Source organism: Rousettus aegyptiacus, unplaced genomic scaffold (assembly GCF_014176215.1).
Source record: "Rousettus aegyptiacus isolate mRouAeg1 unplaced genomic scaffold, mRouAeg1.p scaffold_m13_p_2, whole genome shotgun sequence".
Taxonomy (NCBI): domain Eukaryota; kingdom Metazoa; phylum Chordata; class Mammalia; order Chiroptera; family Pteropodidae; genus Rousettus; species Rousettus aegyptiacus.
In genome coordinates, this window is record NW_023416295.1 from 25,752,803 (window position 1) to 25,771,803 (window position 19,001).

Sequence of the window (19,001 nt, forward strand, 5' to 3'; positions counted from 1 at the left end):
GTGTTTTAATACTAGGGAAACTCTTCACTCTTTCCACATGTATTCCCACAGAAGTATATTATTTTGTATTGTTTTACATCTTTAGATGATCTGTGGGTGACATATTTTATATTCAGTGTTATTCTTGTCTGTTAGACAAATACTTGGAATCAACAAAGAACTTTCTCCCATATTTGTACTACATTTTTTTAAGAATTAGAAACATTTTCACTATATGTACATATATCAAATCATGATGTTGTACATTTTAAATGTATTAAAATTTTATTTGTCAAATTATATCTCGTTAAAACAAAAAATAATTTCATTTTAAAAATACAAAGCTATAGTATATAAATCTTTCAAGGACCCATGGGGGGAAAAATCAACCATAATCACTTCATCATAATACAACTGTTGTTTTCTTATTCTTTTCTGGTCTTTTTCCATATTGATTTAAAACAGCTTTTTAAATTGTCAAATCCAATTCAAACATACCAAATTCAATTCAAACATACCTAAATTTACATAGAAAATTGATGATTTCTTCTCCATTTAGATTGTAGTGTCTATTATCAAATCTTCCTTAGGTCTGATCAAATATCAAAAAATATAATAGCAAACCTGCTTCAGAGATAGAATAATCAGGCTTAATGGTGATATTGGAAATTCGTTTGATAATCAAAGAGTTAGGTCCTAATATATCACAATGTCAAGATCTCTTTGAACTAGTCTCATAACACTTCTTTAGCATAGGACTCTGCAACCTTAAAAGGTTGCAACCTTAAAACCTGTGCCAGCTCTTTTCTCTGGGAACACCTAAATTTATAGACGTGTGAAGAGTTACCTCATGTGTATATTATGTCCTAATCTCAAATTTTTATGTGTTTACTTTGAAATAGGAATCTAGTGAATATTTTATTTTTCTGTTACCTATTAGCAATAGTAGTAATAAAGGGATTAATATTCATAGAAAATCCTAAACAAATAATCCACAAGTAATTTATTTTTGATGTTGTAATACATTGTTTAATTTTTATGGTAAATTTATTAACCCATTTTGCTTAGACCAATATTGGAGAAAAGCTGCACTCAGAGTTAACATTTTCTAAGGTTATCTATACTCTTTTCATTTGCAGTTGGCAATGTTTGATGCAGTTTGTGTTGGATTTACATTTTTGCTATTTAGATTGTTTGGAGCTGAGGAAAGGACAGACTCGACAGTATTAATTTTTATTAACTCCCATGTATTTATCACTGTTTTTTCCAGCTCATGGGGGTAATCTAAATTTGCTTTCTAGATCAGAAGTAAAGCCAAAACTGAAGTCATCACAGTACAGGAAAATAGATATAATACTTACAAGAAAATGTTCTGCTTTTGAAGTGCTTATAACAGATATTTTATACTTTATATTTTATCTGTTTATGGTTCTATAAATTGTCCTAATAAAATTTATATTTCAAAGGTTTTTCACTCCATTCAAGAGACATGCTCAGAACTCCTGAAGATAGTTGAGAAATATCAGCTAAGACTCAATGGTATGAAATCATAGATATATACCCCTTAATTCCTATTTAATGTAAATATTCATTTGTATTTTTTAAATGAAATCGTTAATGTAAAAATAGTTTATTGAACTATTTTGTGAATAATTTCTTATGACAAAATATGAATATTTACAGTGACCTGTTCATCAAATCCCAGTATCCTCAGTTCATCCATTCCTCTGACAGATTCATTTTGTTGGGTTCAGTTTTCCTGCCCAGCATTTTAAGTGGATTTGCAATCACTTAAAACTCTCTCCTCCAGTCTGTGGACATCCCGAACACATCCAGTCTCATCTGATCTCGGAAGCTAAGCAGGGTTGGGCCTGGTTAGTACTTGGATGGGAGACCACCTAGGAAAACCGGGTGCTGTGGGTGGGGGGCGGGCGGGGGGTGGGGGCAGAGACAACTCTCTCTTGACCCGTACTTGCCCTTACAGTTACCATCCCATTTCTCTGTTCTTTTCACAGAAAATTTTGACATAATTGTCTGCGTGTTCAGTCTCCATTTCTTTCCGCATGTTCAGTCTCCATTTCTTTCCTACCACTTTCTCTTATACTCACTCCAGTCAATTTTTCATTTCCACCATTCCACCAAATTGCTGTTTTCATAATCACAAAGAGCTAAACTCAATAACCAAATCTTAGTCCTTTTCTTATTTTACTTATCCCATTATTTAACACAGTTGATTAGTCCCTCGTTCTTGATATACTCTTTTCACTTGGCTTCCAGGCTCTACACTTCCCTGGCTTTTCTCCTAATGCTCATTTTTTCTCAGTATCCTTCCTTTGTTGGATTCTTCTTTCTCCTTGACCTCTTCAGATTGGAACTAAATCTTTAGATCTCTTCTTTTTAATTACAGTGGCCTACTGGACGTGGCCACCTCTCTGATCCTGGCAACTTCTCTTACCTCATTTCCTAAAGCTCTCTCCCTTCAGCTATACTGATCTCCTTCACAGTAGGCCTGTCTGCATAGTAGGCTCCCTAACTTCCTTTAGGTATTTGGTCAAATGTCATCTTTTCAGTGAGGCTTTCCCCGACCCCGTATCTAAAATGAAATACCCCTCTTTCTCATAACTCTCTGTCTACTTAACAATATTCAACATTATATATATTTATCTATGTTTTTTTTTACCCCACTAGAATACTTAATGACAGAAATTTGTCTCTTATTTATTTCTATGTCCTTAAAACCTAGAAACAATGTCTAGCATGTAGTTTGTACTCAAATGATTTTTACTTAATGAATGATTTTCTTGTGTAGCTATATAAATTAATATCAAAATGTTATAATCAAAGCTCACATATTGTGCCATTAAAGCAAGAAATCCAGTATAGCATGATAATTTTTGAGGGCCTGCCATATGTAAGACTATGTGCTTTTCCCAAGGAAATAGTTGGAGAAACAACTTTTTATAACAAAAGAAATACCAAATAGTATGTAATTGCATACTGAATAGTGATACAGGCATAATTCTGAATTCTCTCAGAGAGAGAAATAACTGTGGATTAGAGTAATTAATCAAAGCAACTCCATTGATGGGAATTAAGGTAAATCTTAAAGGGTTTATAGAAGTTGAATATGTGGATAAAACATGAGATTTGGAGTCAGGTGAATAAGCTTAGAGTAAGAACAGCCTGCATGGGCTGAAGAGTTTATAATTGGGATAAAAGAGCAAAGGAAGATGGGTCGGATTGCTAAGAACCTTAAATATTTTACTAAGCAGTAAAAGTCATCACGATCATTGGACCAAGGGAGTTCTGTGATAGAAATGGAAATGTTAAGAAACATAAACAAGTTTATGTGTCCTGCATTTCATCTTGAAATCATAAGATCTTTAGCACACCTGTGGAGTATTTCAGGATGAGGATATATATCATTGTATACTTTCTCTTCAAGATTGTGTACAATTATGTGATTTTTTGAAGACCATTAATACATCTTCTGTTGAGACTAACATCAGACAATTAAAGTTGATTAGTCCAGCACTGTTAATCTTTATGGGAATCACTTGACTGGGAAGAACATGTAGGAGTAGGGTCTCTGCAGTTTTTGGCAGCTGGTTCTAACACAGAAATCACAGATCCAGTTCCATCTCTTACCCTCTCTGTACTGATAAGGATAAGGTTCAGTGATAATTCATGTTCAGTTGATACTTGATAATAAAATAATCCAAGTTCAGAGAGCTTTCTAAATCATCATGTACAAATTGATATTTTTCTAGTAGTGTTCATTGAGGTATATACTTAATCACAGGAAAGAGAGTGTGAAATTAACAAGACTCCCCAAATCTAATCCACTCTGGAGCAGGTTAAATGTTTACAAAACAGCTTATGGTTTTATTAAAGATGATACTACAGAATGTGTAGACACTCTCTCCCATAACACCATCATGCTCTCCTAGGGTCACCCTTGTAGGCCCAACAGGGAGGGAATGGGGAGCCAGCAGATGAGAAGGCCTGAGTTCTATTGCTGCCTCAGAGGTACGGAGGGACTTCCCTTTCAGTTTTTAACTTCAGTTTCTTTGCCAGTAAACTTGAGTGAAATTAGGCATGACATTTGTCATTTTTTTCCACTTTAAGCTTAGAGTTTGAACACTTTATGGGCTCCCCAGTTATTAGTCTTTTTGTGATTGGAAGGTTTGTTTTACACTACAGCAGTGCTTCTAAAACTTTGTAGTAAAGGACCACTTTTTTGTTTTGTGTTTTACTTTCAATCTGTTTTAAACTGACACTTTTTGTAAAACAATAAAAAGATGAATTTTTAGAGAAATGAAGTAAAAGGGGTTGAAAAATATAAGCTTTTTTTTTTATTATTAGATTCAACAGATATAAAATAGTCAAATTGGTAACAGTTTCTTAGATTTGGTGCTTGCCACAGGCTGGTAACAAGTGGCTCTGGACTAGCATTAGTCAGTGTACCACACTTTGAGGAGCAGGGCACTGTATGAGAACTTTTAGAGTTTCAGCAGCAAAGTTATGGACATCTGCGATGTCCATGGGTCTGCGATTATGAGCATAGGAAATTGAAGCCAAGATGTAAGTCAAGAATAAGTTAAATTTAAATAGGAAACAAATACTTTGTAAGAGGCAAATCCTAAAATGCATTTCTGCACATTTGAAAATGTATTATTTGTGGTTTTGTTTTGTCATTTTGGAATTTTTTTTTTCCACTGAAGATCAGCCTTTCCCAAAGCGAGTTCCATGGATTCACTGCATCAAAACCATCTGTAGTACTTGTTAAAAAGAAAAAAAAAAAAAAAAAAAAGTAGTTCCTCAGACCTATAATATCTGAATCTGTGGAAATGGAGCCCAGGAATTGCATTTTTAAAATATTCTTCTTCCCCCAAAATAATTCTAATGTGTAGAGAATTATTTCTGTGAGAATTTTAGTTGCATGTATGTATATTTTAAGCAAATGATAAAATGAAATAATTAACTATACTGTCATTTTTTTGCTAGTTATATCAGACGAAGAAGATGAACTAGGGCTCTTTTTAAAGTGTCAAGCAGAACGAGATACAACGCAAGCTGGCAGAATGATGGATGCCACTGGCAGGGCACTCTGTTCCTCAGCCAAGCAAAGGTTTACATGGTTTTTCATAATCCTTAACTCTGTAGTCAGTATGAAAGTTTTGCTGTATGTACCTAAATTTGCATATTTGAAAAGGTGCCTAAACATTCCAGTAGAGGATTAAAAGAGAAATATATTGAGTATATAATTGTTTTGATGCCTCTTATTTGTATTTTAAATGGTTATTTTAAAATTGACATTTCAATTGCTTAATTCCGAGAAATAGCCTTTAAGACCTATATTTAAATTTCTTAAGAAGTTTAATTTAACAAAGATATAGAATAACTAAAATTTAAATATGTATAGTTACATTTTTCCACTTTTTTGGATACTAGACTATGAGTACATTGGAACTTTTTAAGCAGCGGAAACTTTTTTTTCTTAATTATATACTTTGAATTTATCATTTTACAGTTTTATTAGCTTAAAGATACCTGCTGCAAAGACTCCTACAATTACTAAATACAGCCAAAATGTTTGCATTTTCAGAAGAAAATGAAAACAGGCCTTATCAAACTTGTAATGATGATATGTAACTTAAGTGGCTTTATTCTGAAACACTACATCAGTGCAGAAGTCCATCTTTAAATGACAAAGAGACACTCAGTACAAGACCCTCCACTGTCATTAAGTTAAAAGCAGACCAGAGGAGCTGGGTTTGACTTGTGTTTCTTAAATCCTTGTTTTCTTGTCTTCATTCTCGGCTGCTAAGAACTCGATCCTCATTAGTTTTTCTAATAATTTTATCTGCTTTTCTATATTCAGATTTTTCCTAAATTTGTTTTTCTATTTATAGGATAATGCTTTATGAATATAAGATCTCTCTTATCCATGGAACTCTTTTCTGAATGGCACATTTACTTGGCAGGTTGTTTATACATGGATTAACATCCAAAATTTTGCAAAAATGACATATTTCCTAAAATAAGAAAACTACAGACACATTTTTATTAACAATTCAGAGTTGGCTGCATGATCCTTACATGCTTTCTAAAGTTCCTTAGGCAACTTAATAATCTATTTATAGACTCATCTTAATAGAAAATATGCTTTATGATTATTTTAAACCTTTGTTTATGTTTTATTTATGGGATGTACGTCTCTCTGATTTTTATTTCTGTGCCATTAGATTGGCCCTGTATACTCCCCTGTCTCGTCTTAAGCAAGAAGTAGCCACATTTAGTCAAAGGGCAGTATCTGATACCTTGATGACGATTAATCGGATGGAGCATGCACGCACAGAATACAGAGGAGCTCTGCTGTGGATGAAAGATGTATCCCAAGAACTGGACCCCGACACCTTAAAACAGATGGAAAAGTTCAGAAAAGTATGAAAATATATCCTTTCTTTTTCTTGATACATAAACCTATTGAACTTCTACAGAATAACTTAATCAAGACCAGACAGTTTTGGGGAAAATGTTATATTATTAATTCTTGGTTGCTCGGAGATCTTTGGTTGAAGTACTAAAGGTTGTCACAATTTTCTTTTACTCTTTGAGTGGCATCCTTACTGCATCAACCTTTTTTTACTATTATTTTTATACCCCTCATGATAGATCTTGTTTAACTGGACTTTGAGACTTGTTTGCAGGAGGGAGTTTATTAGCGAGGAATAAATAGAGTAAAAATTCATGTAAAGTGATTATTAATTATAAGTAAGGTAAAAGTTATCAAATGTTTCATTCTGCCGTAATACATAGTTTGACCACAAACTTTTAAAGCAACTATCTATGTATGTACACATGTTATTGCAAAATAAACTGCTATTGTAAATTGTGTCCCCTGAATTTACCATACGTGAATAATATTCATTTATTCCTTCATTTCATAAATATTTAAAGTACCTATAATAAAAATCTTACTTAATATTGATGGAGCCTTTATTCTGTGCAAGCTGTTGTAAATGGTTTGCCTCACTGATTATTCCCAGCATATCTGGCAAGTAGTTTGTCACATGGCCTCAGGCCACAGCAGCCCGTTATTCTATCCCCTTTATAATCCTCGACAATGAAAGTACAATCCAAGAGAATGGTTGCACAATTGTCGCTTAATTGTACATTTTAAAATGATTAAATGTATGTTGTATGAATTTCAGTTCAGTTAAAAAAAGAAAGAATACAATTCAGTTCTCTTCTCTGAACCCAAATAGCGCTGCACAGTCTGACCCTTGGTTCCTCTGCAGCCACATCTTCCACTTACTTTCTGTGCTCCAGCCCTCTCTGGGCTCCAGGAAGGAATATGTACTACCTTATTCTTTCCTGTTCTGCAAACATGGTAAGCTCTTCACCCACCTCCCACACCCAGAACTTCTGTCCTTGCTTTTCCCTGGGCCTAGAATATTCTCCTCAGGGTCTTATTAGCATGGCCAGCTCATCACCTTTCTGTCCCAGTTCAAGCAACATGGATGAGGTCACCAAGGACTTCCTTGATTTTGTTATCAAAAGTAGCCACCCATTTCTGCTCACTTATATTATCTTTTTATAAGATTATCTTATATATATATTATCTTTTGTTATATTTTTTGGAGATTATCTTATTATTTATTTACTTCTCATTTTCTTGATTTTCCCCCACTCGGGTGATGCGGAAGAACGCTGTTTTATTCACAGTATCTCAGTGCCTAACATAGTGCCTGGCACATAATAGATACCTTATAAATATTTGTTGAATGAATGAATGAGTATATTTAAAAGTTGAGTATTCATATTACTTGGTGACATATAACTCACCTTATATATAAGAAATAGAATAGGTCTATATTTTAATTTATAAATATGTCTTTGTCATTCAGATTTTAATGCTTCAGAACACTTAAACTAGGTCCTCCTTCTGTTTATTCTTCTCTTACCTAAATATTATCCATCAGTTTCAGATGTTTCCTTTTATTGGGAATCTTTGTTTTATTCTTAACTCTTTACTTTCCATCGATCAGTGCATACCTTCTTAGCATAAAGATATCTAGTGGAAAGAATCTCCTATAATTCCTAAAAATAGGCAAAATCTTTACCATTAATCAAGAAATAATAATACAGAGGAAGGTAATTAGTGTTTATTACAATTTCATGTGTCTGAAATATGTATCATGAACCTGTATAGTATATTTTTATCTGTATTATCAGTAATAATAATTAACATATTTGTGTTTGTAGGTACAGATCCAAGTGAGAAATAGCAAAGCTTCTTTTGACAAGTTAAAGATGGATGTTTGTCAGAAAGTGGATTTACTTGGAGCTAGTCGCTGCAATATGTTATCTCATTCACTCACTACCTACCAGGTACCCACCTCCATGGTCAGCATGTCCTTGCAGTAAAGATGAGTGGTGAGATTCCTTTTTAAAAGTTGTCTAAAGGGTTTAAAATTTTGTATAATGATCAGATTCCTTTGATTTGCCAAAATTGACTTACTGAGGTTATGACAGCCAGATAATCACAGAATTCTAGAGTGAAAAAGACCTTAGGGATTGTCTACTCTAGTAACTTCACATTATTCTCCTTGGTGTCGTATGTCAGAGAGACTTAGTGACCATCTAGGGCTGAGAAGGGGACTGTTGAGGAGTTTATTAGCCCTGGTTTACCCAGAGCTACTCCACTTGGGACTTCTACATATAATTTAATTTGAAGCAAAGATGTTGTGGCCCAAAAAGTTTTAAACTTTTTTGTCATATTATGGATGAGGAAAGAAAACCTGTAAGAATTAAAATCTGTAAGAATTAAAGTAAATGGCAGTGTTGGACTTAAAAACCTAAATTTTCTAATTCTAGGTCATGTGTTCTTTCTATTCTGCCAAGTTGCCATCCCATACCACTTTAATCTCAAAAGTCTCACTTGTTTTATATTACCCCAAGTCACACATAAATACATATAATGTACAGGTTAAATATTAATAAGTAGCAGTTACTGATTTTAACATGTATTTTTGTAAATGGCAAAATAGAATAAACTGCATTCATATAAGAAAAGACTAATAAACTAAAGGAAATAGATATTGGGAATCTACCAAATTCAGTTCAGTACTGTGGAATTTAAGAATCAAGAAGGGATACACTTGAAAATAAAAGTATATGATAATCTGGGTAGCATAATGCCTGAAACAGTAGTTTTTAGTTCAGTTCTTCTTTATTCTCTCCACTCATCCCTCTCATTTTGAACAAGAACCTCAAAGCAGCAAGGAAATGCCCCATTACTTGAGTTAGCTTGAGAATACATTTTTGAACCCCAGGTGAGGGTATTCTAAGCCACCGGTTTCATTCTCTTGGCTGCAGTTACACTCTAGCTGGCTTCAGTGTACATGCCAGTGTTGTATACAGATAACACATACATGTAGATACAGATGCCAATTCTTATACAGAATCGCAATTTACAGTGTTCTGGTCTGTAAATATCCAAACTTAGAAATTGAATTTAGTTCCTGCTGCTTATTATTCGGCAATTATTTATCTACTACACTAGTGAGGGAAAATAGCACTGAAAAAATCATGGAAAAGAAGCAGAACTTTAATGTCACCTTTTCTTTTTCTGTAGAGAACACTGCTTGGATTCTGGGAGAAAACAGCTCAAGTGATGTCTGAAATCCAGGGAGCCTGTATTGGCTTTCATCCCTACAATTTTGTAGCTCTCAAGGTACATTTCTTTCAGTGTTCTTTTATTAGATATGTTACACTTCTTTTGGATAATAACATTGAAACTATTTTTTGCTAAGTCTAATTTTAAATTCACAAAACACTGAGAAACTTTTGTATACTCCTTCCACCAAGAATCTGCACTCCTGCAGCCAGCCACTTCCTTGATTCCAAATGTTACCAGCAGCACTAAAAAAATACATGGTAATACTACTGATAGGCTCAAGATGTGTTAGTGGAGCAGTAATTAAAGAGGGAGAAAGTAAAAAAAAAAAAAAAAATGCAAAAGAGATAAGAAAAGGTTATGGGAAGGAAAACTTAGGAGGAACAAGTGATGGAAAGTGGTAATGTTTTCCAAAAATGACCAGATTACCTACCTGACAATTTTAGAAGTTAAAGAAAAATTATTTGCTTAACTTTTACACTCATGTCATAGGTGTGATTTATGATACGATTATTCCAGTTTTGGTGATTATATGTGTGTGATTGCAGTTAAAGCAACTACTGCATTAGATCAGCTCTTTCTGTAAACCTACGGATAAGAGGTACTCTCTGATTACAATTGTAATACTTTTAACATTTGTATATCTTCCTGACAACCTTTTTTGCATATGGCTTATTCCATAGAGTTGTACTGTGGTAATCATTTCTTCACTTCTGGTAGGCTATCTTCAGTAGCTTGGAACTTATCATTCTGCCTTATTTTCAGTACAGCTTGAAAATGTTGGTGGTGGGTTTGTTCATGCTATATGGTATCTGTGATGGATTCTTTCTTATCTTGCAACTATGTATTCCAGTGGCTTGGTACAGATTTTGAAGTCATGTTCTGACATAGTATATTGCAGTCTAATAGATAACCTCGAATTAGTGTTTTTGTTTTTTGTCGTGTATGTTTTGCTTTTTATTTTTTCTGTATTAATGTTTCCTTGGATGACATACTGTGTATTTAGCCAAATGTAATATCCAATTTCTGCTCTGAATTAAAGTTGAAAATCTTTAATTGTATTTAGAGCATTGCAGTACAAGCTAGCAGCACAATATCGTTTTCTTTGGCATATCACAAAGTTGTAAACCCTGTGGCTAGCCCATGTCACAGTATGGGTAGCTGCCACAAGCAGCCAGGATAACAAGGACTTGGGGCTCAGTTCAAATTATCGTACATTTTCCACACCTCTTACTCTCTACTTCAGAACTACTCCTATTGTATATTATTTTTTAGAATTTTTATTCTCATTTTGTCTGCACAAAGAGAGAAACAGATTCTTTTCATTTACTTAATATCTAATTCTTATCCTTAGAACCTACAAGACACTTCAAGCAAGCTTACTGAAGACCACAAAGAAGACCAGAGAGAAAATAATTCTCTCATTGAAGACTTTAACAAGTAAGCAGACAAAAGTTATATATCATGTTATGGAAGTCTTTGTATGATATATTTGGAAAGAATTGTTTCTTTTCTGGCTTACTGAATACTTGCTCTTATGCTGTTTTTCCAGTTAGCATTTACATTTATTTTGAAGTCTTATTTTTTCTTCCCATTTTTAACATGGCAGGCAAAGGCAGTGATAGGAGCACAAACAGCTTGGGGTGATAACTCCAAACTCTGTAATTTGGGAGACTGAACTTTGTATTAAGAGTCTCTACTAATGAATCCTAGAAGGGACAGCTTGAAAAAGAAAGGGATAGGTGCCCCAGCTTTGAGGCAGAAGCCATTGAAAATCAGTCTCCAGCACAGCACAGATGGGACTGGGGCTGGATTCCTGAAAATGGAGGCGCTTGTCCTGCACGTCCTTCATGGTGCCTGTCTTCCTCTTGTCTTCCTCTTGTTACATCTTACCTTTGTTTTCCTGTCAGAGCTGCCACTTCTCATTTTAAGCACATTGTACTGAGTGTAATAAGAAAACCAGCAATAAGGCCAGTTACAAACCATATATTGTTGAGTGGAAGGGGATCCGAAATATAAGCATATTCTCCCTTCGTTCTGTAGGGAAATTCAAACTTTTTTTTTTTTTTGGCTAACTTGAATATATAAACCTTTTAGGATGTAGGTTAAGTAATTGTATAGTTATAAATTAAACTTAACTGAGTTCTACATTGACATTTAAAATCATATATTAAATACATTAATTTAGTAGTTTTTTTTCATCATCACATTTTATGAATGTTTTATTCAAAATCTTCCCATGTCTCTTCAGCTTTTATGAGAGCTACCTTTTGAGTTAACAGAGTCCAAAGCGCTTCACCTTCTCTTCCACTCCTGTTGTTTAAAATATACACACGTGTACTGTCACTGGAAATTTTATTCTGAGTCATAAGTATCTGTTTGCTCTGTAGGCTTATTTTTGTGGTATTTGCAAATAAATACCGTATCGCTTATAAAATATATTTAAAGACTTATTAAAAACAACCTTCCATACTAGAATTTTGAGGTTGTATCCCAGGAATAATGGCTAAATTTGTGTTTAATTTCTTTGTCTCATTTTTTTTATTATTATACCAGATGGATGATATAAATATCCAAAAGTTAGTATTAATTGAGAATATTTTAGGCAAACATGTCTTCTTTCGCAAACATCATTTCATTGTTTAAAACACAGTAGTCCATTTTTTTCTGCAGCTCTTCATTCCATCTGTTTAGTTCCCAAGTATTATTGAGCAAAAGTCTTCAATGCTTGAAAACTAAACTTGATACTCAATGGCTTTGGTGACAGATATTCTCTATGATAGAGTACTACTATCATAGTACCTACCAAGCTGAACACAGCGCCTGCTACTTTGTCAATATTCAGTAAATATTCACAGGATTATTTTCATATCCTATGTAGCTCTACAGAAGAAGTTAGATTTGTCTCAGACAGATTTTAGGAGATCTACCAGACAACCAGTTAAAAAAAAGTTTTCTAAACCACATTAAACTATTTGTGGAATATGAGTCTCAAATGTATTTTAACCAAAATATTTGCATTTTTGGTTTTTGCTTTAGGTTAATTTTGTCAGGTGAGGAAGTGAGCTTGAGAAGTGAATCAGGTAAGACGGCAAATGCATTAAAATGTGAAATAATCACTTTTTAAATGTCAAAGCATTTTAAAGGAGATTTTGTTAATATCCATTCAATTAAAAAAACACATTCAGTCACTTTATAAGTCTCTTCTGAACACTTTTGAGTTAGCTTTTTCCCTAGCTCTATTGAATTATAATTGACATATAACATTGTGTAAGTTTAAGGTATACAATGTGATTTAATATACATATATTGCAAAATGATTATCACAATAAGATTTAGTAACACATCCATTGCCTCTCAAAGTTACCCTTTAAGATTTACAAAGAACATTTAAGATTTACTTTCTTAGTAATTGACAAATATACAATACAGTATTGTTAACTATAGTACCATGCTGTACCTTAAGTCCCCGGAACTTACTCATGTTATAGCTGGACATTTGTACCCTTTGACCGATCTCCTCATCCCCCCTATCCTCCAGGCCCTAGCAGCTCCCAGTCTACTCTGTTTCTATGAGTTTGGCTTTTTTAGATCATACAGTTTTTGTCTTTCTCTGGCTGACTTATTTCACCTAGCATAATGCCCTTAAGGTTCATCCATGTTGTCACAAATGGTAGAATTTCCTTTTTTATGGCTGAATAATATTGTTTGTATATATTTTTTCTTTATCCATTCGTCTGTAACAGACACTTAGGTTGTTTCCGTGTCTCGGCTATTGTAAATGATGACGGTTGGGCGAAGATACACGTCTTTAAGATAGTGATTTCATTTTCTTTGGGCATATACGGAGAAGTGGAAGTGCTGGATTACATAGTAGTTCTACTTCTAATTTTTTGAGGAACCTCCATACCGTTTTCCATAATAACTGTACCAATTTACATTCTGATTAACAGTAATCTTGTGCACTGTTAATTACCCCTTTCTCCACATCCTCACCAGCATTCATTCTCTTGTCTTTTTTAATAATAGTTATTCTAACAGGTGTGAGGTAATATCTCATTGAAGTTTTTATTTGCATTTCCCTGATGATTAGTGTTGTTGAGGACCTTTTCATGTACCTGTTGGCCATTTGTATATCTTATTTGTTTGGGAAAATGCCCATTCAAGTTTTTTGCCTACTCCAAAATCATATTATTTGGGGTTTTGCTATTGTCGTTTGCTGTTTAGTTATATGAGTTCCTTATGTTTTTTGGATATGAACCCCATTTCAAATATATGGTTTACAAATATTTTACCCAAAATGAAAAGTTGCCTTTTCATTTTGTTGATTTATTTGCTGTACAGAAGATTTTTAGTTTGATGTAGTTCCACTTGTTTATTTCTGCTTTTGTTTCTTATGCTTTTGGTGTCATATCAAAAAAAAAAAATCATTGCCAAGGCCATTATTAAGGAGTTTCTCTGTTTTTTATTCTAGAAGTTTTATGGTTGCAGATATTATATTTAAGTCTTTAATCCATTTTGAGATAATTTCTGTGAGCAATGTAAAATAGGGGTCTAATTTCATTCTTTGTATGTAACTATAATAAGTATAGCTACCTCTGCTTGAATTTGGTTACCTATCATTTGCATGGAATTTTTTTTTCATCCCTTTCCTTTCAGCCTATTTGTATCCTTACAACTAAAGTTAGTCTTTTGTAGGCAGCATATCATTGGATCTTGTTTTTTATCTATTCAGCCATTCTGTGTGTTTTCTTTGGAGAATTTAATCCATTTATGTTTACTTATTTATAGGTAAGGACTTACTAAAGCCATTTTGTTTATTGCTTTCTGACAGTTCCGTAGTTCCTTTGTTCTTTTTTCGCTTGCTGTCTTTCTTTGTGATTTGGTGACTTGTGGTGGTATGCTTTTATTCCTTTATCTTAACTTTTGTATTTCTGTTACATGTTTTTTCTTTGTGGTTACTATAAGGCTTACATAAATATATTTATGTCATCCTATTTTAAACTGATAACAGCTTAACTTCAATAACATATAGAAATTCTGTATTTTAGGTTGTTAATGTTAGAATTTATATCTTTCGACTATTGTATATCCAATAATAAATTACTATACTTTTTAATATTTATGTTAAACTTTTAAACTAGAGTTGAAAATGATTTATATATCATCATTACAATATTATAATACTGTATATTTATTTTTGCCAGTGGATTGGACATGTTCAAGTATTTTTTTCGAGGTTAATTAGTATCCTTTTATTTCAGCTTGTGCTTTCAAAATTATGTCTTTGACTTTGACAATTTAATTATAATGTTGGGGAAACTATTGCTTGTGCTTTGAAGTAGTGGGTGGGGGACCAGTATCTATGTACAAGCATTTCTGCTGGCTGGGCCCTTCTGGTCAAGTAGAGCTATTCATCTAGTCAGGGCGCATGGCCAGGGATCCTGCCTGACCTCTGTTCAGGTGAGACTGCAGGCAGGGCTTTATGATATGATACAGCCTCAGCCTGTGCTTTGAAATCAGGTCAGGCCACAGCTGGGTTTCCAAATTGAGCAGGACAGTGACTGTGCTCTGCTGTTGAGCAAAGTTACGGGCCAGATTTCGTGCCTGGGTGGGGGCTTCATGCTATACCTCACATTTGTATGGGGCTCGAGGCTATCCTTTACAGTCAGGCTGGGTCACTGACTGTGCTTCTAGGCTGTACTCAGCAACTGAGTATGGCCATAAACTGGCTTCCACTGCTAGGTGGGGCTATAGGCTTGGGTGTGCTAATGGGCATTCATGTAACCTGGGCTTTAAGGCTCCCATGGGTTATTGTTAGGGCTTTCTAGTCAGGTGGGCTACAGGTTATGTTCCACAGCTTGCTAGGGCTGCTGACTTATTTCTCTGCCAGGGCAGGTGGTAGGATACACTCTATATAACTGCCAGTCCAGGCTTCCTGGTCAGGAAGTACCAGAGGCTATGCAAACAAAACAAAACAAAACAAAACAAAAACTGGGGTTTTCTAGCAGTACCCAATTAGAGGGTGTCATTGTCTTCTTTAGGGAATTCTGGCCTTCTCTAAGTGCTTTCAATGACATCCATTTCACAGGGTTGTATGATGAAGTTTCAGTTTTTCCTCATTTAAATTTGTGTTCTTACTTTTTTGTAAATATATATTTTATATATAGTCAACATATTTGAATCACTGTGACTTTGGAGTTAGAAAAATCTGAATGCTGGCTTTTAAAAAACAAGTCATTTATGCCTCTCATTTTTCTCACCTGAAATATGAGTCATATACTCCTACCTCAGAGAGACACTAGGGTTAGAGATAGTATTTATAAACTACATAGCACATAGTAGGTGCCCAATAAATGTGGAAGGCACTTTTAGGTTTATACGTAAATATACATCATACTGATAAAAGAAACAAGAATCCACAATAATCATGAACTTGTATATCTAACATAGCTTCAAATATGTTTTCAGAAGTTTTGCTACCTTTACATAATAATCCTGTACCCAATTAGAGAACATTTTTTTAACAGTCACAGATGAAATATAATGAACATTATTGTAGTTTCATCAACCATGTATAATATTATTCTATCTTTTAGAACCAACTGTATTAGTAATTACATCCCTTTTCTAATTCCAGATATTTATTTATTCCTTCTCCTTTTTTTTTTCTTGATTAATCTTTCTAAGGTTTATTTATTCTTTCAACAAACCAACTTTTGGCTTTGTTAATCCTCTCTATTGAATGTTCATTTTATTAATTTTAGTTCTTATCTTTATTTCTTCCTGTACTTTTTTTTTGTGGTTGTTATTCTTTAAGGCTAAAATTTCCCTCAAAATTTTCTTTTTCTTGCATCCCACAAGATTTTTTTTAAAGCTGTATTGAGGTATATTTTATATGTCATAAAACTTACTTTAATATACAAATCAATGATTTTTAGTTACTGAATGTTGCAACCATCTCCATAAATCAATTTTAGAACATTTCGTTCCCTCATCAAAATCCCTCATGGCCACCCCTAGCCAACCACTAATCTACTTTCTTTCTATATAAATATGCCTTTGTTGACATTTTAGATAATAGAATCATGCAATATGTGATCATCTTGTGTCTGACTTTTCACTTCATAAAATGTTTCTGAGGTTCATCCATGATATAACTTGTGTCAGTAGTTCCTTTGTATTGCTGAATCCATTGTGTGAAAATTAATAAATTTCAATATATAGCATTTTCATTATCATTCGGTTTCAATTATTTTAAACTTTTCATTATATCATCTATGACCCATAGTCATCAGTGACTTTAAAGTGTGTTTCCGAAATTGCCAAATTATGGAATTATTAAAATTCATCATTTTGTTATTAAATTTTGGTCAGAAAAGATGTCCTTGTGATACTGATTTTTTGAATTATTGGGACATTATATCGGCTAACAAGTAGCCAAATATTGTAAATGTTCCATGTGCCTGAGAAGAATGTATATTCTCTAACTGTTAAGTGCAGGAGCCTAAATATGTCTGTTAAATCAAGCTTGATTTTTGTACTGATGTCTTGTATTTTGAGAAATTTATTTTGAAATCTCCACTATTAAAGTGGGTTTTTCAACTTCTTCCTGTAGTTTTTCTCTTTATATATTTTGTTTGAAGATTTTGTAGTAATGGGTGCATATGTTTAGAATGTTAGTATCTTTCTAGTGAATTAATCTTTTATCATTAAATAGTAACCCTTTCTGTCCCTAATAATATTTTTTGGCTTAAAGTCTCCTTTATGTGATTTTGGATTAGCTTACCTAGTTTTCTTTTTATTAATGTTTGCTTGGTATACTTTTTCTACCCTTTTACTTTCAACTTCCCCCATGTCCTTTTATTTTTAAAATATTTCTCTTGTAGATTTAGCTGGATTTTTTTTTAAAGGTCAACATTGCAGTATGTCATTCTTTTATTTGGTGAGTTTAGTACACTTGCATTTACTGTCATGATTTATATTTGGATCTGTATTTTGTGTCCTATTTTGCATTATTTTGGATTGATTTTTTTTCATTTGTTTTTAAAGATTCATAGTCTTTTCTTTTTCCCATGCACTGGTTTGGAAGTTGTACTTTTTATTTCTGTTTTTGGTGATTTCCTTTGAATTTTATCATACTTAATGAAGTCTAAAGTCTTAATTTATTAATATCTCAGTATCCCCCAAATGTTACAAAGACTTTAGAAAACTAATCCCAATCACTCTCATCCTATCTTACTATTATTATCCAATATTTTATTTCTGTCTCTCTTTCTAATCTCCCACATTAAAACATTAGAACAAAAATTAGAACATTATTGTATGAGGAAATGTTAATTTACCAATATTTTTCCTTTGTTACTGTTTCTTCCTTTACTTTAGATCTTCATTGTGATCTCATTTTCTTTTTCCTTAACTACAGCTTTTAGTATAAAAGTTATTAAAGAAGCCATTGTGGTAATCTTGACTTATGTTTGTCTGGAAATATTAGTTCTTATTTTTGAAAGACAGCTTTGCTCAATTAACAATTTTAGGTTGGTTGGTATTTTAGCACTTTCTAAATATTGTTCTGTTTTCTGCTTTCTGTGCGCTTTTGAGAAATCTTCTGTTAGTCTAATTATTATTCCTTTATAGTGAGTTTGCCTTTTCTACCTTTTAAGATGTGCTATTTGTTTTTGATGTTCTGCTGTTTCAGTACAGTGTGTCTAAACATGCCATTCTTTGTGGGGTTTTCACTCCCCATTTGTTATAGTATTAGTTGTGTTTCCTGTATCTTTTTTTTTTTTTTTTAACCAGTCCTGGAAAATACTCAAGCATTATCTTTTTGTTGTTGTTGTTGTTGTTGTTTTAGGTGAGGCAACCCTTAGTTGACCTCACAGACTGCAAGGAACTTGTCAGTTTACAATCCCTTATTTTTTATTTTTTATGCCTACAGCATCTGGTCTTCCTTGGTGGTCTCCCATCCAAGTACTAACCAGACCCGGCCCTGCTTAGCTTCTGAGATCAGACAAGATTGGGCTTGTTCAGGGTGGCATGGCAATAGACTCTCTTTTTTTTTTTCTGATATGATAAAAAATGTATAACTCTACCATTGTCTTTTAAAATATTGCCTCTCCATTTCCTCTATTCTCTCGTTCCAGAACTCCAGTAAGCTTATGTTAGACCTTTCATTCATCTTTCATAACTTTTAACCACTCTTATATTTTCCATTTCCTTTTCCTGAATCCTGTGTTCTAGGTAAGTTCTTCACTGATTGTCTTTTCTTGCATTTAATCTACTCTTTAATCTATATTAGTTATTTTTTCCTCATCAATAACTACACTTTCTATTTCTA

General features: G+C 33.4%; 1 protein-coding gene and 1 pseudogene across 4 annotated transcripts in view; one reads left to right on the forward strand and one right to left on the reverse strand.

Moving 5' to 3' along the window:
• ICA1L (islet cell autoantigen 1 like) overlaps positions 1 to 19,001 on the forward strand; it is a 63,146-nt gene that overhangs the window by 16,653 nt on the left and 27,492 nt on the right. For all 4 annotated transcript variants that reach the window (XM_016161918.2, XM_036236220.1, XM_036236221.1 and 1 more), the window contains 7 exons: positions 1,446 to 1,518; positions 4,987 to 5,110; positions 6,228 to 6,426; positions 8,251 to 8,376; positions 9,623 to 9,721; positions 11,019 to 11,104; positions 12,704 to 12,747. In XM_016161918.2, the coding sequence (XP_016017404.1) occupies positions 1,446 to 1,518; positions 4,987 to 5,110; positions 6,228 to 6,426; positions 8,251 to 8,376; positions 9,623 to 9,721; positions 11,019 to 11,104; positions 12,704 to 12,747 (751 nt within the window). The remainder of the gene's footprint in view (positions 1 to 1,445; positions 1,519 to 4,986; positions 5,111 to 6,227; positions 6,427 to 8,250; positions 8,377 to 9,622; positions 9,722 to 11,018; positions 11,105 to 12,703; positions 12,748 to 19,001) is intronic.
• LOC118614875 lies at positions 18,594 to 18,712 on the reverse strand (annotated as a pseudogene).